This window comes from Anastrepha obliqua, chromosome 3 (assembly GCF_027943255.1).
Source record: "Anastrepha obliqua isolate idAnaObli1 chromosome 3, idAnaObli1_1.0, whole genome shotgun sequence".
NCBI classification, from domain to species: Eukaryota; Metazoa; Arthropoda; class Insecta; order Diptera; family Tephritidae; genus Anastrepha; species Anastrepha obliqua.
In genome coordinates, this window is record NC_072894.1 from 92,570,427 (window position 1) to 92,593,851 (window position 23,425).

Sequence of the window (23,425 nt, forward strand, 5' to 3'; positions counted from 1 at the left end):
AACCGATTTTTCATGAGAAAACGAGAAAATTGTTTAATGTGCAAACCTTTTAGTGAATCATGCGCACACACTAAGAATGGTAGATAAGAGAATCCGTGCTACCAACTTTTGAATTTCAAAAGCAACCAAACTTGAAAAAATCGTCCTACCAAACTAAAAGCACAACATTTTTTCTTCATAACCGGTTTTTTATGTGAAACAATGCATTTACTGAAAGAAGGGCTAAACGGTTAGGAATTTTGCCATTTTTTGCCTTTTAATTTTCAAAAAGCACACAATCTAACACCAGGCTGACAGTCATGCACATACACCGTGATACATATATTACTCTTGGAGCGCACAACATAGCAATATTTAAGAGTGCAAATAACACACACGTACATTGTGGATACATTCATATGCCGCTTTGTCTCTTTAGTGAGCATTGAGCGTTGAGAGCAATATATAGATACGCCTTGGTTGAGAGCACATGTCGATATTGAATTTTCTTTTTCTGCTCTTGGTTAGAAATGAGAGAAATTTGTAGAAAGCTCGAGATTTTTCGCAAGAATGATAGAAAGCAGATTGCGCCCATCAAGAGTGCGTGGCGTCACGTTTTCCGAGTTGTGCAGTGCCATCTCATTATTCTCTCCATCATGGATTTTTCGGCTTCTTGCATTCCGCTGAACAATGTACTCTTTCGTCGTTGTCAGCACGTATAAAAGCGAGTGGCGTTTCTCGTGCTCCTCAGTTGGAAAAAAGAATTGAAATCATACTTAAATAATTTGTGCGAAGTGAATTGTTCCGTGTTTCGCATACGTATACTTTTCTATATTAAACTGAAAGTGTGTTAAAGTGAGAAATACTAAATTAAAATGGCAATTGTACCACTGCTGGTGAGCTTGGCTCGTGAACTAGACAACGAGTGCAGAGATTTCGAACACTATAGTGATGATGATTTCGGCTTTGGCTTGCATCCAATGGACATTTTTCGGCCGGTTCGTCACAGTCATTCGTTATTGTTGCAGCCACGGCGTCGGCATGCACCGTATGATCGTTCACTGGTTCAGGCACGGCGAACATCTCGTTTAGGCAAGGACGCTGGAGACGGTTCGTCATTAATGCCCACAGTTGGCAAAGATGGCTTCCAAGTGTGCATGGATGTGTCGCAGTTTAAGCCAAACGAATTAACCGTCAAAACTGTGGACAAGACAGTTGTTGTAGAAGGTAAACATGAAGAACGAGAAGATGATCACGGTATGATTCAACGTCACTTCATTCGCAAATACACACTGCCGAAAAACTATGACCCAAAAGACGTTGTCTCTACAATTTCATCTGATGGTGTATTGACAGTGAAAGCACCACCGCCACCAAGCAAGGCTGTTAAAGCAAATGAACGAATAGTCCAAATACAACAAACGGGGCCGGCTCATTTGAGCGTTAAAGCGCCAGAGGAAGCTGCCAGCGACGGCAAAGCAGACGAGAATGGCGATAAGAAATCTGGAAAATAAGTTCGATCTTCACGTAAATGGAGATGTGTCGTAATATAGTAAGAACGAAATGTACTCGCCAACCACTCATCGTCATTCCATTTGACCACAGTCACCATTTCCATCAGTGCAGTAACTAGATTTTAGTATTTCATTTTTAAAATAAAGAAAAGCATTGTATTATCGCTATTATTACTAAGTACGTACTCTCGTGGTGACTACTGTGTAGTATAAAATCAACTCGCCTGTATCTAAAAATTTGTTTAACAAATAAATCTAAGTTCTTCATATTCTTATAAAAAACAGTATTTGAATTGGTTAAAAAAAATCAAATATAATATTTTAAACAAAGAGTTTTTGTGATGCGTATTCGTTTGAAGCCTTTAATAGGAAATTCCCATGAACGGCGTGCGAAAAAGGAAACATTCGGGATTTTTTTTATGGAAAAAAACTTCAACTTGTTTTCTTTTTACATTAGATTGTTTGATATTTAGGGAAATATTTAGTATAGTGTCTATTGCTTTGAAAAAAAAAAGGTTAAAAGGGGAGGATAGAGGGGAGTATCCCCATCTTAAAACCGAAAGCCGCATCCTCCGGAGGCTTATAGTTTTTAAGTCATTTAATGTTAAAGTTCTGTAATTTAGCGAAAAGTTGGTGTTGCCATACACCTGAAATAAAAACGCAGTTCGTATGCAGGGATGTTCAGTGGAGGGTTGAATGTAAAATTGCAGTATTATTTGCTGTAGTTTAAAATTGAGAAATATTTTTGTAAATTTTTAGAATTTTTCGCATTCTTCGAAAAAATGACCCTCATCAGTCCAACTCCGGCTACGCAATCCACAGTATTTTTGCGTAGAACTCATTTCCGTGTTAAAACCATTGAACCCAAAATTAAAACGTCATATGCGTGCGTGTAGCAGAGACCTGCATGGCTCACTGTTTTCTTGAGTTATTCATGCGCTAAATTTTTTGCTCACATTCAGTCAATTGAACCAAAATATTTGGTCAAGTGCAGTCAGCTCATGTAGGCGAACGCCAAGAATAATAGAAAGAAGATTGTGCCCATCAGAGCGTACGTGACGTCAGTGCTTTTTTATACCGAAAATGCAAAAATTTTTAAGTTTCCTGTATGTTTCTTTTTTTTTAAGTTAAAGCCTACCGAAACTTTAGATTAAAAAAAAACTGTATTTTTATACAAAAGAAGGTTAAAAAAGGCCATTCTGAGAAGATTTTAGTGCTAATGAAAATTAGTTGGTTCTTATAAAATTTGATATTTTGAAAGTGTGAATTTAATTTTTTGCCCTTTTAAGGTTATGCAAAAATATTAAATGTCCCTCTCTCAACTCTTCTTAAGATTGAAAACCTTTTTACACATTTTAAAAGGCGTTTGAATTTACTGAGTGCGGATTAAAACCATAGAGGTGTAATCGTTCCTCCCGGCCATCAATCCTTAGTGGGACATAGGGCATCAAAAGGTGTATTCATTGTAAAAATAAGCCTCTTCAGCTGAAATACGGCAATTTTGCTTATTGACGTAGCCGTTAAACCAAAAACGGGCCTCATCGCTGAACGGTTATGTACACCGTCGATTTTCATTATTAAATTTGTACGATTTGTAAACATTGTTGAGTCCTAAGTCTTTCCATGATGAAAAGTCAATTAATTGTAAAATTATGTATTCAGGTCTTCAGTTGGCACGCATGATCTGTCAAAATAAACTCTATTGGAAAAGGGTACCCCCAATCTGATCACCCTTTATATCTTAATTTTGGACGTCGGCCGTCAATTCTCGATAACGACATGCTGCAAAACATTGTTACCCTGTTTAGGTAAGTAAGAATCCAATAACAAAAGGGGAAAAATTACGTAAATTAATAATAGGCCTCTTCTATTCGCCAATTTAAGGCAGTTCTATTCCCTAGTTAAGCAGCTTGTCAAACCATGCAATTTGAGTATTGTATGCGAATGTTTTCGTGGTTGACGCTATGGTGAGAAATTTCGGAAGGTGTGGCCAATATCAACCTGTTAATCGCCTCTCACCGAGTAACTTCGGCTGCCACACCATAGGCTATTCGGCAGTAGAATTCTGCCTGCTCATTTCACACGTATTCACACACTTGTCCAATCAGTCGTTTTTCAAATGGCAGCGAATTAACATGATCGTAGGCTGTGATGGTTTTTTCATATATTTCCCACATTATTTTACTGTATTCGTAAGCAAACCGCTGTTATGACCCCGGTCACGACAGCCAATCAGCTGATTCCTTTAAGTATGAAAGATATCAGCATAGACGGGGTTGCTATTGATTTGGTCAGCGAAGTTAAGTATCTTGACTTTGTCCAGCATGCCAAGCTTAACTGGAAAAGGCATGCTGACGCAACCCTGTCCAAGGCAACAAAGGCTCTCACGACTTGCAAATGTCTGGATGTACCATACATCATGATAATAAGACCAATAATGACATACGGAGCGGTCGCTTAGGCATCGAGAGTCACTCTCTCGACAGTATGGGCAGCGCTAACTAAGCTTCATCGCTTAGCATGCGTGTGCATCATGGGAGCGATGCGGACTTGTCCTACGAGGTGATGCTCGAGCTGACACCGTTCCATATAGTCATTCAGCGAAATCCTTACTGGTAGAATACAACTAAAAGAGGTTTAAAAACTCATAGCCCTCGCCAAGGATAATCTGAGAATGTTCACGGGCATCCTCACAGCCCACTGCAGAGTGTGAAGTCATCTGCACATGATCGGGATTTGGTCTACGGACTCTTGTCGTTTCTGCGACCAATCCCAGGAGACTCTAATGCACCTTCTCCTGGAAGGCAACGCTATAGGTTGAGACATCTTGGCCAACTGCACCCAGAGGAAAGGCACATACGCTCAATCCAACCCAGCTCTATCCTGAGTTTAACAAGGGAACTGGGCTGCGATGAGGTACTGTGATGAGTAGAGGGCACAAAAAACCATGAGGTGGAAGTGCAAACCTCATTCATATAACTATCCATCTATGGTTCCAGGGAGGACAGCTTTACTTGCCCTTGGATTGCTCATTGTTTATACCACTCTTTACTCCAAATTATTATTTTCTGTTTATGTAGTTATTGTAGCAGTTTACTAAACTCTGTCAGTGCCATGTAGTCGCCACCCTGTAGTACACCCGGCTTTATACTCCACTCCGTCCACTCTAATAGCAAACAGAAAGCGACTAAACTACTAACAATTTAACTGTGACTCTTGCCAAGAGGGATCCTTTTAAGTCATCAAAAGCCATTGCAGATGAAATCATCAGCGAGAATTGTACGGCGTCGATTGCTCAATAGCTCGTAAAGTTCCTTTGTTTAAACAAGCAAATTTAAGGAAGAGCAAAAGTTCTTCTCAAGAGCGCAAATCATTGTGTGGACCAGAAAGTTTGAAAAAATGGTATAACATAACATGAAACAAAAATAAATTATTTGGAAATGAAGCTGGGCAAAATGTATGACGTCCTAAAGGACGAGATTTCTTACCGCGGTAAAAAAAAAAACTATCACGCTCGGTGGTGGTAACATAATGATTTGGGAATGCTTTTCTGAGTAAGAAGTAGTACCTATTCACCTCATAACCAACAAAATGGACAAATTTTCGGTATGAACGTGGGGTATCTATTTTAATGGCCATATGAACTTCAATTACAAGTGTTCTGAGTCTCTACTCCCTCTTATGATCCAATGAAACATTTAAAAATATATTTACTTGCATTAAAGTTTTTTTTTTTATTTTAAACAAAAAATGTCTAAAATATTTTGCTTTAAAATTACATTAAATAGGTATAATTATTTATGATTCTTCGTAGTATGCAGTTCATACTTAATATTAATAATAGTAATGGTTTATTAATCAAATTAATTACAAACTTTATTTTTTTTTTATGATTTATACTCGTATGTGGATGTGAAAATACTTTACAGAAATCGAAAGAAAAATGTTTAAATATTTAAGTAAATAGGCAATAATTGATTATTAGTTGAGGCAGGAGCTTTAAAGAAGAAAACCAAGGCCTTCAATCTCAAACATGTTTTTATTAAAAAGAAAATCATTCTAAAGCACATTGCAAAAACAACGGTTTATTATAGAAAAATAGTATTTATTTTTTCTTCTAGTTTTCATATTGTTTCACTTTTAAGATTTATGTTATTATACATATATGTATGTGTGTGTGAGGGTAATTACTTATATATGCATGGAGTTTGTTGCCTTGCACCCATAGACAATAAATGGATTGAGAGAGCAAACACTCGGATGCATCTTTGCGTGATTGTGGGGTGAAAAAGAAATAGTTGTTTTCTATTATTTGCATCATTGATATGCCAATCAATTGAATTACTTTTTTTATATAATTCTATATCATACATAATACAATGCAAAAACCGAAGGATGTGTATTCTTTATAATTGTGTATGCATGTATGTACGATATTCGCAAATCAAGTCTAAAAATTACATAATTGATTAATCACAGTTTTTTAAGTATTAACTTAACGCGCCCGTCTGTATGCGATTTTTATTTAAATGAAATCAATTTTTTTAAATTTTCTTACTAAGGTAATATAAACAAGAGATTATTAAAGAAAGTATTGCAGTAAAAAAATAATATTTTATTGATGTAGCATAAATTTGAATTAGGTATGAAATATGGTTCTTCAACACACTCGTAGGTCAAATCCAAAATCTTATGTGAATTTCCAATTAAAATTTAAAGTACATTTTGTTGCCGACCAGTAGTGAGATTGTTGATTAATCTCAATAAACTTTTATACATTACGAAAGTTACGGCTTCAAAATTTTTAATAACACAGCTGCATTCACACCAAACTGACATACATTCGTTTTTTATTCCTATTATTCATAGCAAACCGCGTTTTTACTGTTGCCTATATGAAAAAAGAAAAAATCAGATTTAAAGTGGAGGCCCAATGCAAGTTGGCTTTGCTTGCTTGGCTTCGATAACTTTCAAAAATGAATAAAACAATGCTAAAATATAATATATGAAATGAGACCTTTGCTTCAAGCGCTTCACGTATGGGGAAATTTCAAATAGCTCAATATTCCATTCGCAGCGCTTTTGACATTAAAAATTGAACATCCCTGTCTATCATTTAATTTGATTTGGTTTAGTTTCTTATGAGAATTTTAAGCAGATTAGAGAGATTGTTTATTTACATTTGAAAATTTAATAAATGCATTGAAAAGCATAGACGTATATATTATTCTTCAATTGTTCCTTGCCTCTTGCAAGCTTGCGCAAAGCTAAAAGTGCCCATGTTTTTGTCAATATAAATGTCATTCACACATTCATAACTTTCGTCGTTGGTGTGATTGGCATCCTATATTGCACATTTTTACTAGTAAAAGAAACATTCGCAATATGTTTTCACAACTTCTAGTTAATATCATTGTTCAAAAATGTATTATGTACTATTTTATTGAATATGGCTGACATTTCTGAATCCTTTTACAAATCATCTGATTTGGACATACAAGTTTTAAAAGCCAAGCAAAGCATAGAAAGCCTGCATTGGGCCAATACCTTTATAAATCCCACTTATTGCCGCTTCACTAAATGCAAAAAAAAAAAAAAAAAAAAAACGAAGAGCGATATTTAACTCAACAACACTACCGATCTAGGTGTGAATACAGACAAAGTTTTTGGCACATTGCTGATCATTCGCGTTTTTAATTTTGCACAGCTTGGAGCATATTAGAGCATTTCGTTCATTCAATATTTCAATATTCAATAATTTAGAGCATAATTTGATTAGGAAAAATGTATGTTTGTGACACGGATCTTATGTTTTTTTCTGATGTTCTTTCAAATGAAACTCTCAGGAATTGATCTTAAATGTGTGCATAGAAATAGTTTTTAGTAATAATAATAATTTAGTTTGAAAATACAAATTAATATTTTTCAAATCGAATACAATTTCAAATCCAATACATTTTTTTACCTAAATCTTAACAGGAGTGAGCCAATAAATAACTATTGTACTTTTACTATTACACATGAAGAATTCAAAGGACTTCACTCGGCCAAACGTCTAACAAAGGCAAATATAATAATCATACGCGTATGTATCATGTTATGAAGTACAAAATTTCAAATTTTTCGTTTGGTTTGTCAAAACGAATCATTTCTGGTGGCCAACGCATTTAAATAACCAAATTCAATTTCAAATTCAACAATAATGCTAAATTTATAATAGTAAATACCAAATATTGGATTTACCCTGTTAAGTGCGCGTAAGTCTAAAATCAAACCATCTTTCATATTTTCCATGGCTTTTACTAGCGATACATTTGTATCGTCGTATTTTACTTGCTACAACTTACTCGTAACAGTCTGATCGCGTTCGTCTGACAAGCGAAAATTCAAAAGGCCCACACATGCCTTAGTGGGAGTGTCTAAAAACTCATTAAGTGTGAATAAATATTGGACGCAAATATATATATATGTATATATATATATTTGTTTTTGTTTGTCGCACAAAAAAACGGATATGTGCGATCCTAACAACTTAGAGAGCGTCAACTCAGTACATTTCATTATATTTTAATGCATTCTTCATTTAAGAATTGGACTTTGTAAAGTTCGACAGAATTGAACTTAGTGCTCATTTTCTGAGCAGATTTTCGCAACTGCCACTTAAATTTGGCAAAGATTTAAACATTGGTTTCGATGAGGACTGTTGTCGTGACCTCCCTATTCCTACCGCTACAGCTGTGCTGGGCATAGCTCTTCTGTTCAATGGCTCTTTTGCAACAAGACTCGCTCCTAACTCATCTACTGTATGCAATGATCGACGCAGTGACGCTTGTGTTTGACGCGATGTTGGCATTGCCATTCGTCCCGCATATGCAGCTGGTGGTGATAGTGGTGATGTTGGCAATTCCATATCCAAAATAGTATCTGTCGCACTAGCGGAGTGCTGTTTTAAAAGTTGGCGTAAATCTTTACTGCAGCCTGCTGCTACTGTTGTGTACGACGGATCTATGGGCACTGCTGATGGTAGCAAGACATCGTTAACTCCTGGGCCCAACATCGGACCGCTGTCTGGGCCGATTACCAGTTTTGTATCTGAATAGCGGCGCAGGTCTTTTCCTAGCAATTGATCGAGCTGCTCACTTTCAGCTTCGACATCTGTTGCGCTAGGCGGTGTTACCGTGCTAGAATGTCGGTAGCTCTCAGTGGCAGGATAATCCTCCGAAGACTCCATGCTCAAACCCACTGAGTCATTGAGGATGTTGCGGTTCTCTATAAAAATCGATGAATTAGAGTAGCGTTTGGTGTGTGGCTTATAGGCGAAACCACCCAAACCATTGGCCACAGCGTTTGAAACGCCAGAACTAATAGAAGGCGCTTTTTGATCACCACTACCTGTTAATTAAATAATAAAAGAAAAAAAGGTTATAAATATTTGAGAATGTATATTATATGCAAAGAAAGTAAGAACAAATATATATGTTGAGGAATAGCTGTGTTTTTTCTTTTATCTTTTGTCAGCAAAATACCAAACTTGGGATGTACAAAATGCTTTTGTTCAAATGCATCGTATATGATTTTTTTTTAAATATAGGTACATATGTAAGATTAATATTTATTTAAAAACTTGTTCCAAACTAAATATTAATAGTTTTCAAAAAATAAATAGTTGACGCGTACACGTCACGTTGTTCCATAAATGGAGGGCCTTCAGTTTTAAGCCGACTCCTAACGGCAAATGGTGCTTTTATGAGGGGCTTTTTCATGGCAGAAATACACTCAGAGGTTTACCAATGCCTGCCGAGAGGCGAGCGCTATTAGAAAAAACTTCAGTGATTTTACTGTTTTATGCACGGAGATTAGAACCTACACCCTCCCGAATGGTAATCACGCACCACCGCATTCGGCTACTTGACAATAATAGTGGACTTGAATAAAAATAGTGGAACCTGAAAGAATCAAATTTTGTACATATTTTATTTTAAAACAATATCTAAGCACGTCTTTTTAAAGACCTTTTATTATAACGTTCAAATCCGGTGTATGCCTATTCTATACCTGTTTCAGGTTAAATTACTTGGCCCAAAAATCCTTTTTACTATTTCAAGTGATGAAAATCTTTATTTGAACCTTCACATGCTGGAAAAGATGATATCTGTCAAGTGTCTGCCGCCAGTGTTGTTAAATCGGGCTAACTCGCTGGCCATGCCAATTGGCAATATTCATTGTGACCTGTGATGTGAGCGGTTGTACTGTCTTGTTAAAACTACATTTTTATCAAGCCCCGTTTACCCAATTCCGGCAGTAAGAAGTCGTCTATCATGACCGCGAAGCATCCGCCAGTAACATTAACCATATTGCCGATAATGCCTTCAATAAAATATTACCTAATCTTTCTTTGGCGGGCGCCGTAGCCGAATGGGTTGGTGCGTGACTACAATTCGGAATTCACAGAGAGAACGTAGGTTCAAATCTCGGTGAAACACCAAAATTAAAAAAAGAAAAACATTTTTCTAATAGCGGTCGCCTCTCGGCAGGCAATGGCAAACCTCCGAGTCTATTTCTGTCATGAAAAAGCTCCTCATAAAAATATCTGCCGTTCGGAGTCGGCTTAAAGCTGTAGGTCCCTCCATTTGTGGAACAACATCAAGAGGCACGCCCCAAATAGGAGGAGGAGCTCGGCCAAACACCCAAAAAGGGTGTACGCGCCAATTATATATATATATATATATATACATATATAACCTTTCTTCTGGATCTCCGAGCGTCACACGCAGATTTTTAATGCGCCAAAAACGAAAATTTACTTAAGGCGGGAGCCTGCTTTAGAGCTTCAAAAAAAAAACGATTTTTTTTGCGTAATTGTCTTCCCAAACTATCCAAAAATGTGTCCTCAAAATTTCAGAAGCAAATTCAAAATATTTTCGGAGTTACAGAAGAAATTGTGAGCAAGCGTCGAGCAGGTATACGAGCGGCCGGATCGCTCGAAGTGCGATTTCTCGATTTTTTTTTTACGGTTTTTCCTAATTGGCGGGAAAGATAGGGAAAAACGTCCTATCGAAACGAGATAACATTGATTGTATTCGGAATTAAATTCTATTTTAGTTGAACCTAAAAAACCTTAAGAAAGTTATGATTGACCCCCTTTTTAAACAATCTAAAGTGAATTTGTTTTTCCAAAAAAATGAATATTTTTTTAATTAGCGAAAAATTGTTGAATTTCTCACTTTTTGTTTAATTTTCTTGGTTTAACTAGAAGCTATACTATACTAAAATAATTTTTTTTTTTTGGGTTTATGGTTTCTGATGAAAATTGCGACCTGCGTCTTTCCCGCCGCATGACACATGCACACTCGAGGCGCCTCGGCAAAATGCTTGTACCAGGCATAATATGACATATATTTTAATGAAAAATTTTGAGAAGACTGTTGAAATATATAACAATAAAACCTGAAAGTTTCGTTTCAATCGAATATTTCTTTCCTTCCCAAAAAAATCCACGAAAAAAATCGAGTTTTTGAAGCCGCTAAAGCAGGCTCCCCTCTTAAGTGGAAATACGCCCCTCCGTTCAATGATTTTCAATACAAAATGGTCCTCTTCGCTGTTGAGATTGAGGATGGCTAAACAGTAGTTCACACGCGCGTGACGGTCAGCAAGCATTAATTAATGCTCTTTTGGCATTAACTGTGGCTCGTAGTCTGGTTGATGTGCCTTCGTTGTCAGCAACATCAGCAGCTACCTGCATAGGTAGGTCCCTCCATTTGAGAAACAACATCGAGAAACACCCCATAATTTTTAGGACGCGCTAGACCAACTAGCCAACAAAGGATATTCCAGCCAATTATATAAATTTCTTGAAAACATTTAATTTAAATGAACATTTTAAGATAGCAAATTTAACTAACTTTAGTTTGATATACCGCTTGTTATGATCGGTTAACGGATTCTCCAGATGTAAAACCTTTTTTTTCCTTTAGCGCAACGCAATTTCTTACATTTTTTAGATAAAGAATTTGTTGGGTTTTTTCTTTGTTGGTGAAAAGTTTCAAAATAAAATTCGGAAATAATAAACATTTTTATTTTACCAATTTATAAAAATTCGGTAAATTAGTACAATGTAAGAATTAAAATTATTAAAAAATTACTTTTTATTTTTGTTTATTAAATTTTAAAGACATTTGTTTGTATGTGATTTTTCGTTTAAGGTCAAACATTGTAACAACGCGTCACTAACACGCTCGGTTGCTGGAACTATTTCAAGAAAATTCAGAATTTGAAGTATTCTTAAATTTTGCCGCCTTTATTCATTAAAAAATTGTATTAAAGCACTTTCAATAGAATTCGATTCATTCGAAAGATAGAAGTAATTGCGAAATAACGCTAAAGAAATAACTTTTTAATCTAAAATTTGTTGGTTTACTTTGTGCCAGCTGTAAAATTTTGGCATTTGAGTCTGGCACTTTTTTAAGTTCAAGGATTCCGTGATAGCAAATCTTTCGTAGTTGCTGCGGGGCGCATTCGTAACTTTTCTACGACGGAGGCTGAATATGAGTTAAATCGAATAAATTTGAACCCAATATCAATTTTAATTTATTTTGTGTTTGAGTTGAACACGAAATTGTTTCAACCCTATTGAAACCTCCGATATATAATTACAAAATATTTTTGCAAATAAACCTTTAAAATATCGTCTCAAAAAATTCTTTTATAGAATAAATAGTTTTATTGCTAAATTAATTAAAAGGCCTTCTTAGGCACCCAGGGAATGCTGCCAAAAACTTACCACGGCCAAAAAGCAAAGGAAAAAGTTATCGATTTTTCGGTTATTCAGTTTGAATATTATTCCACTTACAGTATTTAATATCTTACTATTCACTCACCACTAAAACTACTCAGTTGAAGCGCATGCTCACGACCCGTATCTGTAGAAATTCCGCCAGTGCTAAGATCTTGCCTCGAACCACCACAAACATCATTTACCGAGCCACGACTTGAATTCTCCGAATGTTCGAGTACATTGTGAATTGAATCATGGAAAGGCGTCATGCTACCCGAACCCTGTGGACATGGGCGGAAAGACGAGATTTGCGAGACAACATCATCCAACGCCCAATCGCGTTCATAATTACTTTGCAGCTGAGCGCATTCAATATTCGCCGCTACCGCCACTTGCCCCACTTGTTGTTGCGGCGTCAAATGGTGATGATGAGCTGCGGGCAGAACGTCCGAATCAAGATCATCTCTTTGTTGAAGACGGCGCTGATCGGCTGGAAGATGATAGTGATGAAGGGGATGCTGATGAAGAGCCGTCGCTCCCTCTATGTCCAAACTGCCAGAAATACTACCAGTGCCAACGGTGGAGGCATAGTTGTAGCCATTTGGGGCAGAAGCACCATTAGGGACTATTTCGACATTTGGTCCGTCAACTCCAGTCGGTTGTGCATTTGTGCTGCATGGGTGTGATTCGCTAGACCCTTCATGTCGAGTGCGATGCGTGGCCGCAGGCGATGGGGGCGATAAAGGATGCACTTTTTCTGGAGCATTTTGAATGAGGAGAATTCTGAATCAGATTTAAAATAAAATTAATAAAATAAAATTTGTCTTGATAACTTAGTATGAACCTGTTCCTGGCCTTCCAACGATGACATAAATGTAGGTAAGCCTTGCATTGAATATACATGAATACAACGCCTCCGGTGAGGCCTACCGTTACAACGGCCAATTTCGTCCAGAAAGGCCAATCTATAAAAAAAATAATAATATCTTGAAATAACAAAATCAAAGTAAATACAAATACTACTAATTAAAAAAATTAAACTAATTCCTCACCAATCAGTCCACGTTTCACATCATCGGCGGCACGTTCGATCAACACACAAAGTGACCAAATAACGCATAAAGCCGCCGCACAATGGAACAATACCGAACAACAGAGGCGTCTTCGTTCAATTCCAGAAATATCAAGGCTACGCCACTGCAATGAAATTTAGTTTTTACTTATGAACGCATCTATGAATGTTTGTGCATAGACAATTTTCGTTGGAGTTCAAAACATAATTCACATAATTCATAATTATTCATAGAATGTAAATATAACTATTTAAAGTGAACTGCTCTATACAGTTATGTACAAGCATTCATATATGTACATATAAAGGGTCCGCCATATAACTTTACGGAATTAAAAATGCTATAAAAAAGAAACTACTAAATATTTTTCCAAACTGTTTTTTTTATTTTGAAGTACAATCCTTCCGGTTAATGATGGAACACAACTTCATTCATATGGCTGCCTCGGCTAGCCATGCACCATCCCATACGATCGGTCCAATTTTTCAACACATTTTCGATTGTATGCGGCTGTATTTCAGCTATGACATCGCGTATGTTGGTCTTCAGTGCATCAATTGTTGTTGGTTTGTTGGCATAACACTGGTCTTTGACGGCACCCCAAAGATAATAATCCAACGGCATCAAATCGCAGCTCCGAGGCGGCCAAACGATATCAGAATTTCGGCTGATAATGCGATCTTCGAAGACAGTGCGCAAAAGATTGATCGTAGCATTCGCTGTGTGGGAAGTAGCGCCACACATTCTGCAACATTACCATGATTTTCAAAGTAATGTCGCAATATTTCCCAGCGTTCTTTGAGCGTATACACAACCATTTTCGTTCAGCGGAAGAATAAAACTAATTTTCTGTCAAATCAGATGACAGCTAAGTGTTACCATTCTTCAAATAATACCTAGTTCAAATCCGTAACGATAGATGGCGGGCCCTGTATATGTTAGAGATCAGGTGTAACTACTACATACTTTCCTCTTTTTTAAGTACTTGTAAAGGGTGTTTTTTTTAGAGGTTAGGTTTTCAAGTTGGCACTACTTTTTTCGTAGATGGTCTTTTTGACAGCTGTCACTTGATTTATGCTCAGTTTGGTTTGCCATTTCATAATGAATAGACTTACACCTGAACAACGTTTGCAAATCGTGCAAATTTATTACGAAAATAGTGGTTCAGTTCGCGCGGTTCGAAAATAATGGTTTTTGTTCAGCGATGAAGCTCACTTTTGGTTGAATGAGTATGTCAATAAGCAAAATTGTCGCATTTGGAGTGAACATAATCCACAAGCCATTGCTGAGACGCCGTTACATCCTCAAAAAGTCACTGTTTGGTGTGCTCTATGGGCAGAGGGAATCATTGGTCCATATTTCTTTAAAAATGAAGCCGGCCATAATATTACAGTCAATGGAGAGCGCTATAGAGCCATGATTAATGACTTTTTCGTGCCTGAATTGAACGATGTTGATGTGGACGACCTTTGGTTCCAACAAGACGGCGCTATATGCCATACAGCCAACGCAACAATCGATTTATTGAAGGAAACTTTTGGTGAGCGCATTATCTCGCGCCGTGGACCTGTGGCGTGGCCTCCAAGATCGTGCGATATAACACCGCTGGACTATTTCTTGTGGGGCTATGTGAAGTCACTTGCCTACGCAGATAAGCCTGAGACGATTGACGTCTTGGAAGAGAATATTCGGCGCGTTATTGCTGACATACGGCCCCAATTGCTGCAAAAAGTGGTCGGAAATTGGGCCTCTCGGCTGGAATTTATTCGAGCCAGCCGCGGCGGCCACTTGCCCGAAATCATTTTTAAAACATAATGGCAAACCCTTATCTTTATAATAAAGCTAAATTCTTGGCCATAACATTAAAGTATATACGTTTTATTTCATCTAATTCACCTAACCTCTAAAAAAAACACCCTTTCATTCTGAGTCAAACTTTATAAAAGAACTACAGGGTGTGTTCCAAAGTAGACAAGACTTTCTAAAAGTAGCTATTTCTATTTACGTCATCTATTAGCATTGCATGATTTACTTTGAAATTTCATTACAAATAAGAAGAATTATTGCTTTTAGGTAGGTAGGTATTTTTGTTGCCATCGGTAAAAAAAATTAACTTTGAATAAGAAGGGCAATATTGAGTTTTTCTTTTAAATTTCGACTTCAATCCAGTATCTTCTAGCTTACAACTAAACAGTATTTTAGGGACTAGCTATGGGCATGACATGCCCTGAAATTAATATACCATTGCGGATTGTGTATAAAGGATATAGCATAGTTTGTGAAATTTAGCTGTTTTTCGAGGAGTGTCGCGCTATATTTCAAAAGGGACACCAAATTAAGCTATTTATACGGATTTTCTGAGACTGTTGATAGGGTATCTTATCGAATTTATTCAGCTCTCGCACGTTTAGGCTTTCATTATGAACTCCTGAAGTGGATTATGTCTTAAATAACAAGCGCTGTATTGTTAATTGATAACGTATCATTCAACTCATTTTTTTAAGTATGATTTCTCCCCGTATGCGGATAACCTAAATATTTATTATGAGCTTGACAGGTTGAGCTTGACAACTTATACTGTTGGTGTCTGCGTAATCGTTTATTCCTCAATATTACTAAATGTCATTATTTCTCACGCGCTAAATTGTTGAGATTCAACTCGTATGCTTTACTGTACAGGGCCGTCGAGGTAAATCCGGAAAACATTTCGAAAGCTCTGGAGCAGTAGCGTTAAGTCTAAAACCGCTGATAAAGGGATAGTGTATTGTTTCCTGATTGACATTTGAGTGCTGGAGTAAGTGCTAGTGAAAAGATGAGTCGAGAGCAGGACAGAAGAGCTGCGATACTAGAGTCACTTCGCGCCGGAAAAAGCCCTAAAGAGATAATTGAGTGGATAATTCATGTTTTAAAAACAGTTGTTAAACGCTGGATGGACCGCGTGGCTGCTGGAAGCGAATATGTGTTTCAGCAGGACTCCGCACCTGCTCACAAGGCAAAGAAGACTCAGGCTTGGCTCCAGAATAGCCTACCCTACCACTGGTCACCAGATTTTTGGCCACCTTCAAGCCCAGACTGCAATCCTCTTGATTATTACGTGTGGGGCACAGTTGAAGCAAAAGTTAACGCGAATCCTCATAACACTAAGGACGCTCTGAAGACAACCATCGAGGAAGTGATGACCACAATGGACAAGGAGGAGGTAGCTCGCGCATGTGGGCGCTTCAGGTCCCGGCTGGAGCGGGTAATAGCACGAAATGGAGGTTAAATTGAATAATTTTCAACTATGATATGTGTACTCACATTATACAAAGTTAAGTGCAAATAAAATTATTTTTGAGTAAATATCCAATAGTTTTGTTTTTAAGTTCAACATTCCGGATTTACCTCGACGGTCCTGTATATCCAATGCTCCGCTGAAATCAAGTAATGAGTAGAAAGACTTGAGTGTCGATTTCGATCCCAAGTTTAGTTTTAATACCCACATCAATTTTATTATTATTGAACTTTTTGCGTTGTTGGCATTTATTCGTCGTAATTGTTTTTCGCTTTCCGATCCTTGTACTTTCAAACCTTTGTACTCCTTTCTTGTTCAGCTCAAACAGGAATAAGCAGTAATTATTTGGAACAATGTTCGTGCAATTTATATCAATAGATACGAGTCTGTTCAGATAGTTTAGCACGCTTTGCTTTCGGCTGAATTAGCTTTGCAGACCCTAAGCCATCATACCGTTTTCGATATTAATCAACCTTGCGTGCCATTAGATGCTAAACGTACTATTTTGTCAATGTATTTTGATTGTTTGCTTCTTATGAATTGCCAACGATCGTCTTCTAATGAAAATTGGGTTGAATGTACCTCATGTATTTTTCGCTGTAATTAGGGTTAGCTAAAATTGTGTATGACACGGCCACTCCCTTGAGGAAAGTACCATCTCTATTTAACGCTTATTCTTCTTGCCTAGAATTTGATTTTTCTTCTTTTGAGCTAATTTTTAAGAATCTACTGTTGAGACAGTTTTTTTTTTTGCGTTGTTCTGTTATTTTATATATTTATCATATAATCTGTAAGCTTACTGTTTATTGATTAATAAACGAAATGAAATGGAAAAAATATTAATTAGTTGCAGTGTTACCAGGCAAATATAAAATTGAATCATAATCGAACTTTGATTCGAAATAGCATGGAGTACTTTGAAGTGATTTTTTTACTATAAAATACCGGTTTTGTTGTTCCTATGTTTGAAAAGTGTGTCTTACTTTGGAACACAATTTTTGGGAACATAATTTCTGAGATACAGAATCTGAAATAATCGCTTTTGGATAATGGATAGGTTAAGATGATCACTTAAATAGATTCCCTATGTCCACTGTGGCCTCACTGATGGCCTAAGTCTTAGTGGTAGTCCCTCTTTCTATCTTGTTTGCTTATTCTGCAAGCAATATTGATGAAGGTTTCTAATAAATAAAATACTACGAAATTCATAAAGCCTAATTTCAGGTCATAAGAAATTATAAGTAAACAAGGTCGTAGTAAGAAATTTTTTATAAATTTTGCAAATAATTCGCTTTGTCGGACTAATCTTTGATTTTTGCGAAGTTTAAAACCCTTTTCTTCAAAAATTATCATTGATGTTATAAATTTTCGCTTATTATGCATTACTCACCTCATTGAATGGCTTAATTTTCGTATGCATTATGAATGGAAATTTGCATAATTCACAAGCATTCGTTTCCGATGCAGTTAACCATTGCTGGAGACACGCCTGGTGTACGTATTTTAAGCTACCCGCACAATAGCAAGGTGTCAGCAAAGGATTTTGTGGATCACTCTCACAGTGGCAGATGCGACAAATATCCCCACTGCTCTGAGATGCCTGACTACTCCCCGAACCAAATCTGTAACAAATAACATTGAAAACATACATATGTATTTGAAAAAATAATTATATGAAAGTAAATTAATGAAATAATTTAACAAGACACCGCGAATGGATGTTTGGAAAATAAGTGCATTTTTATTGATCAAGGCTGTGCCAAATTTTACAATGCATATGCAGAAAGAAGTTCCGTTATTTTTGCTTTTCTTCGTTTGCGTTGTCTACTTATAAATTATACTCAATTTCGTGCTCATTTTTTGACAACGCGCTTAAAGAAAATCAGATTCGACAGATGCAAGCAGATGAGAAAATTTTCTCTTTTGAAAAAGTTTTTAATAAGCAAAACGACAAAATCTGTAGTAAAATTTCTAAAGACACAAAAATGTTGTTCCAAGGGTTCAGCGTGGCCACCATCTAGGTAGTGTCCTGTAAAGGCGTTAAATCTTTTCATTTCTGCGAAAAACGGGTTAAGATCGGGACAAAATTGTACCAGGAGGATGTCTTAGAAGGCGTGAAGTAGCACTTGAGCGGTACTCTCATCAATGAGAGAGCGTTGGATCTTCCAGCAAGATTCCGCTCCAGCCCATAAGGCAAAAAACTTCCAGCAGGGGCTAAAAAACAATATTCCTGGGTTCATAGCCGCAGAAGATTGGCCGTCTGGAAGTCAAGATCTGAATCCATTGGACTACATTTTCTGGTCAGAATTAGAGAACATGACCGATCAGAAAGAGAAGACCGTGAATTTGATCCAGGGTTTCCCTTTGATGGTACAATTATCCAACCAATATGCGAACAGTGGCCGTACAATAATAGCCGATAACTTTTTCATCACATTGAATGGAGCTAAGCGCCTCGCTGCTATAGGACTTGCATTAGTTGGCATACGATCGCTGCATTCCACCAAAAATGAAAGAGAACAATTCTCGCCCAGTTCTTTCGTCATTGTTTGGTTTTCATGAAAACCTTGTTCCAATCAGCAGCTATGTACCAAAAAAGAATATATTGGCTAATTTGCTTCCTACCGTTCATTTTACCAAGGTGAAGCAAAAAAACCAACACCCATCATTTATTATAATGCACACTAAGCAGGCGTCGATTGCATGGATCAAATAGTCACACATTTCACATAAAAATGGCTAACAAGTCGATGGACCCTTGCTTTTTTTTTTGCAACAGGGTGGATGTCATGGCATTGGCAATGTTTTGTATTTGCAAAGAAGTTGATGGACTTAGAAAAAGTGATGCGAGACGAATTTTTTTGACGACTTTATCGAACACATTGGTCCTTGCAAACATCGAAAATCAAATGAATAATCCAGCTGTTATTTCTCAACTCACTACTCGTTTGGCTATGGAATCATTTTTTAACCAACCAACCAACCGGAGCCGATACACTCACAGCGAAGAGAAATTGTCGTCTTTGTCTACAAGGAGGCGAAAAGCTTCGTCGAAAAATTCGTTTCTATTGTATTGTATGCAAGAATAAAGTATGTCAACAGCACTCAAAAATCTCTTATAATTGTTCTGATTGCCTTCCACCGAATCCATAAATAAATATTTTACCATAAATTACATCGTAATCAACTTTTTTTCTTCAACCTTCTTCGAAATGAGTAAAAATAAAGAACAAAACAAAAAATCCTTTTTTTCGCAAACCATAATATTTTCAGCAATTATTTTTGCTCCTTAGGTAGCTCAATATGTGCCAAAACCAAAGAAAAAGGTAAGAAATTAATATATTACCGTACAAATGTATGGAAAAGCACAGGGGTCTGGCCAGACTCGGGTGTCCAACTACATTCCAAGAAAATGATCCCCAAGTTACCCCCACCGTGCTTAACGGCCTTTGTTAAATACCGTGTTTTGAGCTCTCGGCTTTTTCACGATGAACAAAAACCTCCCCATCGGGACCAATCATACTAATTTTAATTTCATCCAGAATTTGCGTATTCTTTTCCAGAATTTTACGTCTTTGCTTCTATAAGCATTTGCGAAAGACAAACGTAGCAGTTTTTTCAGCTGTCTTTCACGCAGGCGTCTTTCGCGCTTTCTTTCTTTTAAGCATATTTTTGTCTTTACTAATATATTTGACGAGGGAGGATGGTTCCATGTGTGGAAGTCCACGCAAGTGGGGAAAGTTACTGACCGCCATTCACTTGGGAGTGGCCAGGACGATTCTTCTGCATATGGTTCAAGCAGCTCACAACGTCCGAGATTAGCCCACGTATCCTCTGGGTAGCTTCCGAACACCCGTTCGGGAGTGAGCTAACGTGAGAAGGCGAAGCATTCCAGGATAGCTGGTTGTGCGCAGGGTTTGGGACCCGCCTACTTTGGACTAAGTAGGCAACTGAGCAGTAAAGTCCTCTCTCGACGAACAAAATTAACACTCTACAAGGCTCTCATCATGCCCGTCCTAACGTATGCTGCAGAAGCGTGGACGATGACAACATCGGATGAAGCGACGCTTGTAGTGTTTGAGAGAAAGATTCTGCGTCAGATTTTTGAACCTGTGAACGTTCGCAACGGCGAATATCGCAGGCGATGGAACGATAAGCTGTATGAGCTTTACGACGACATAGACATAGCGCAGCGAATAAAGAACCAGCGGCTACGTTGGCTAGGTCATGTCGTCCGAATGGATACAAACGCTCCGGCTTTGAAAGTATTCGATGCAGTACCAGCTGGTGGTAGCAGAGGAAGAGGAAGGCCTCCTCTGCGTTGGAAAGATCAGGTGGAGAACGACTTCGCTTCACTTGGTGTGTCCAATTGGCGGCGGTTAGCACGAGAAAGAAACGACTGGCGCGCTTTGTTAAACTCGGCCAAAATCGCGTAAGCGGTTTTCGCGCCAATTAAGAAGAAGAAGAATATGTACATTTGATGACATTGAATACCATTTTACGTGAATAAATCTCTATTTTTGCAATTTTTGTTTGTTTTGCACCCGAAGACTACAAATAATGTTTTTCTTTTTCAGTTAGCAGGGACGTCCTTCCTCTTTCCATTAACGAATTTAAAGGAAAAGCTGCGAAACTCCGACATGCAAGAATGGCTTCCCCCTTTGAAATTTCTAAATGTCGTAGTTTCAATGCTAAACCGAGTTTTTGTATTGGTAAATAAATTTAGAGGTTGGACTCACTATTCATTTTATGTTATACACATTTGTCATTTTGTCACATTTTTGCTTTAGAAAGTGTCCTTAAATGATTTAAATTTGAATTAAAAATTAAAACTAAATAGTATTGCAAGTTTGTATTGTATTTAAACTGAGACCTTTTGATTTAATTGACTCTCTATAAAAATTGCTACAGAATGTAACAAAATATGTGGTTTAGAGTTGTATTCAAGGCGAATTCATTAAAAGTGGTAGCACTAGACCAACAACAACATTTTGTACATTGGAATGTCACGACAGAAGAAAAGAAAAGGACGAACGGCTTTGAACAGTCGACTTTCATTTGGAACTAGAAGCAAACGACGATAGTGCGAATGGAACGGCTTTTCGTTATTTCATTTTGTGCTGGCATGAGAATGTACATGGCGAAAGAAAAAAACAAATCAGCTGGTCTACTGCTATCATCTTACATAGATTCGCCTTGGTTTAATTCAAAAGTTCTTAAGGAAAAACAAGGTTCCTTTAATTGAATTTCGCGGAGTGTATGTGTTGATAAATATCTCACTCGCAATTTTGTTTATAAATCGAGATAAAGAGTATTTAATATTAGCTATAAATTAATTAACTCACAACTTCGATTCTAAATCGACATAAACCGTGTCATTCATCTTAACTATTTGTTGTAGAAGTCGGCAGCAAACCAAGTAATAACATAAGGCCATAGCAATCGCCGACAAGTTTTAGCAGTCTAATTGATACTCTATTATTTTCTAAAGAACGCTTTGTCATGCAACTTTCGCTTCACGTTGGCGCTCCGCTTAGCTTTGACTGTTAATGCTTACCTAAAATTGTATGAAGGTGTTCACATACCTCAAAGCTGAGCCAAGGCAAAGCGCAAAGTTGGCCAACTTTTTTTTGCGTGCGATAACAATCATCATCAGAGATGTTAACAAACAAAAGTATTCCAAAAATCATGAATGCAAGCAATATTTAATTAAGCAAATATCTAATAAATATAGTTAATGTTGTAAATATGTATACGAGTATTTATATATATTTAAGTATATATACACGTATATAATTTACCCAGTTTCTATGTCAAAGCGTTCACTGCAACACGCATTTCTCACGACCGCGAATGTTGTATGCACTCGTATGTACATAGATACCCCTTAATAGTTTAGCATTCTATAATTTATTACAAAACACAATTAGGTGTATAAATATTGTATCTATCAACAGTTGAACGTAATGATTTATTCAACAAATTGTACGAGTACACATACATGAGTGCATTGTATGTCTGTATATAATACGTATGAGCATACATATTATATTAAAATTTACACATAATTAAGTATTCATATATGTATGTATAATATCAATACGCATAAAAGCTGTGTATATGTGTGTATGCATACATGTGAATGCCACAAATTGCATATGACGGTGCATCATTTTATTAAAAAAAGTTAGTAATATTCATTTCATAAATTGGCAGCTGAAACCATCTACATATGTATATATGTACACCCATTGCATTTTTTAAAGGGTACATGCATTCCTCGGAACACCATGTAAAAAGTGAGCCGCACAATAAATAATGAAAATAATTAAATACATAAATGAACAACGGATGACGTTCTAAATTTGGTAAACAGAATTTGTGATTGAATAAATGTCAAAGTTAATATGAAAAGTTAATTTGAAAAGAATGAGACCAAGAATTTTTGTACTCAGACACATCTGTATGTGAAGTTAGTTGTTCATATTTGTGAAATATTTACAATAAATATTATGGGCCCGTTAGATGGCAGTCATGTCTGTTTGTCTCACTTATATTAACTTTACCACATCCTATAGCCACTCCTATGATCAGCTGATCAGTAACAGACCGAAAATTAAAAAATTCTTTTTTAATTCCTCAATATTAAATAATAAGAGTACAGGGTTGGCCATATTAAACTGACCCATTGAGTAACCCTATAACTTTTTACTGTAATTTCAGATCAGCTAATGACATACCGCGTTGGAAGCGTCAGTCGAAGGAGATTTATACCATGAAACAGTACACCCCAATAGAACGCGCTGAAATT

At 36.9% G+C, this 23,425-nt stretch overlaps 2 protein-coding genes across 4 annotated transcripts in view; one reads left to right on the forward strand and one right to left on the reverse strand.

Moving 5' to 3' along the window:
- The first annotated feature begins 716 nt into the window (after window positions 1-716).
- LOC129240199 (heat shock protein 27) lies at window positions 717-1,777 on the forward strand. The gene has a single exon (XM_054875831.1). The coding sequence runs from the start codon at window positions 855-857 to the stop codon at window positions 1,491-1,493; it is 639 nt and encodes a 212-aa protein (XP_054731806.1). The 5' UTR covers window positions 717-854; the 3' UTR covers window positions 1,494-1,777.
- A 5,305-nt stretch (window positions 1,778-7,082) lies between these two features.
- LOC129240198 (uncharacterized) overlaps window positions 7,083-23,425 on the reverse strand; it is a 41,860-nt gene continuing 25,517 nt past the window's right edge. For all 3 annotated transcript variants that reach the window (XM_054875830.1, XM_054875828.1, XM_054875829.1), the window contains 5 exons: window positions 18,005-18,236; window positions 13,320-13,464; window positions 13,112-13,232; window positions 12,371-13,050; window positions 7,083-8,885 (listed from right to left, as the gene is read on the reverse strand). In XM_054875830.1, coding sequence (XP_054731805.1) covers window positions 8,122-8,885; window positions 12,371-13,050; window positions 13,112-13,232; window positions 13,320-13,464; window positions 18,005-18,236 — 1,942 coding nt within the window. In that variant the 3' untranslated portion in view covers window positions 7,083-8,121. The remainder of the gene's footprint in view (window positions 8,886-12,370; window positions 13,051-13,111; window positions 13,233-13,319; window positions 13,465-18,004; window positions 18,237-23,425) is intronic.

Bases quoted from the DNA above. Each gene is read 5' to 3' on its own strand.
- LOC129240199 (XM_054875831.1), top strand. From the start codon at position 855: ATGGCAATTGTACCACTGCTGGTGAGCTTGGCTCGTGAACTAGACAAC.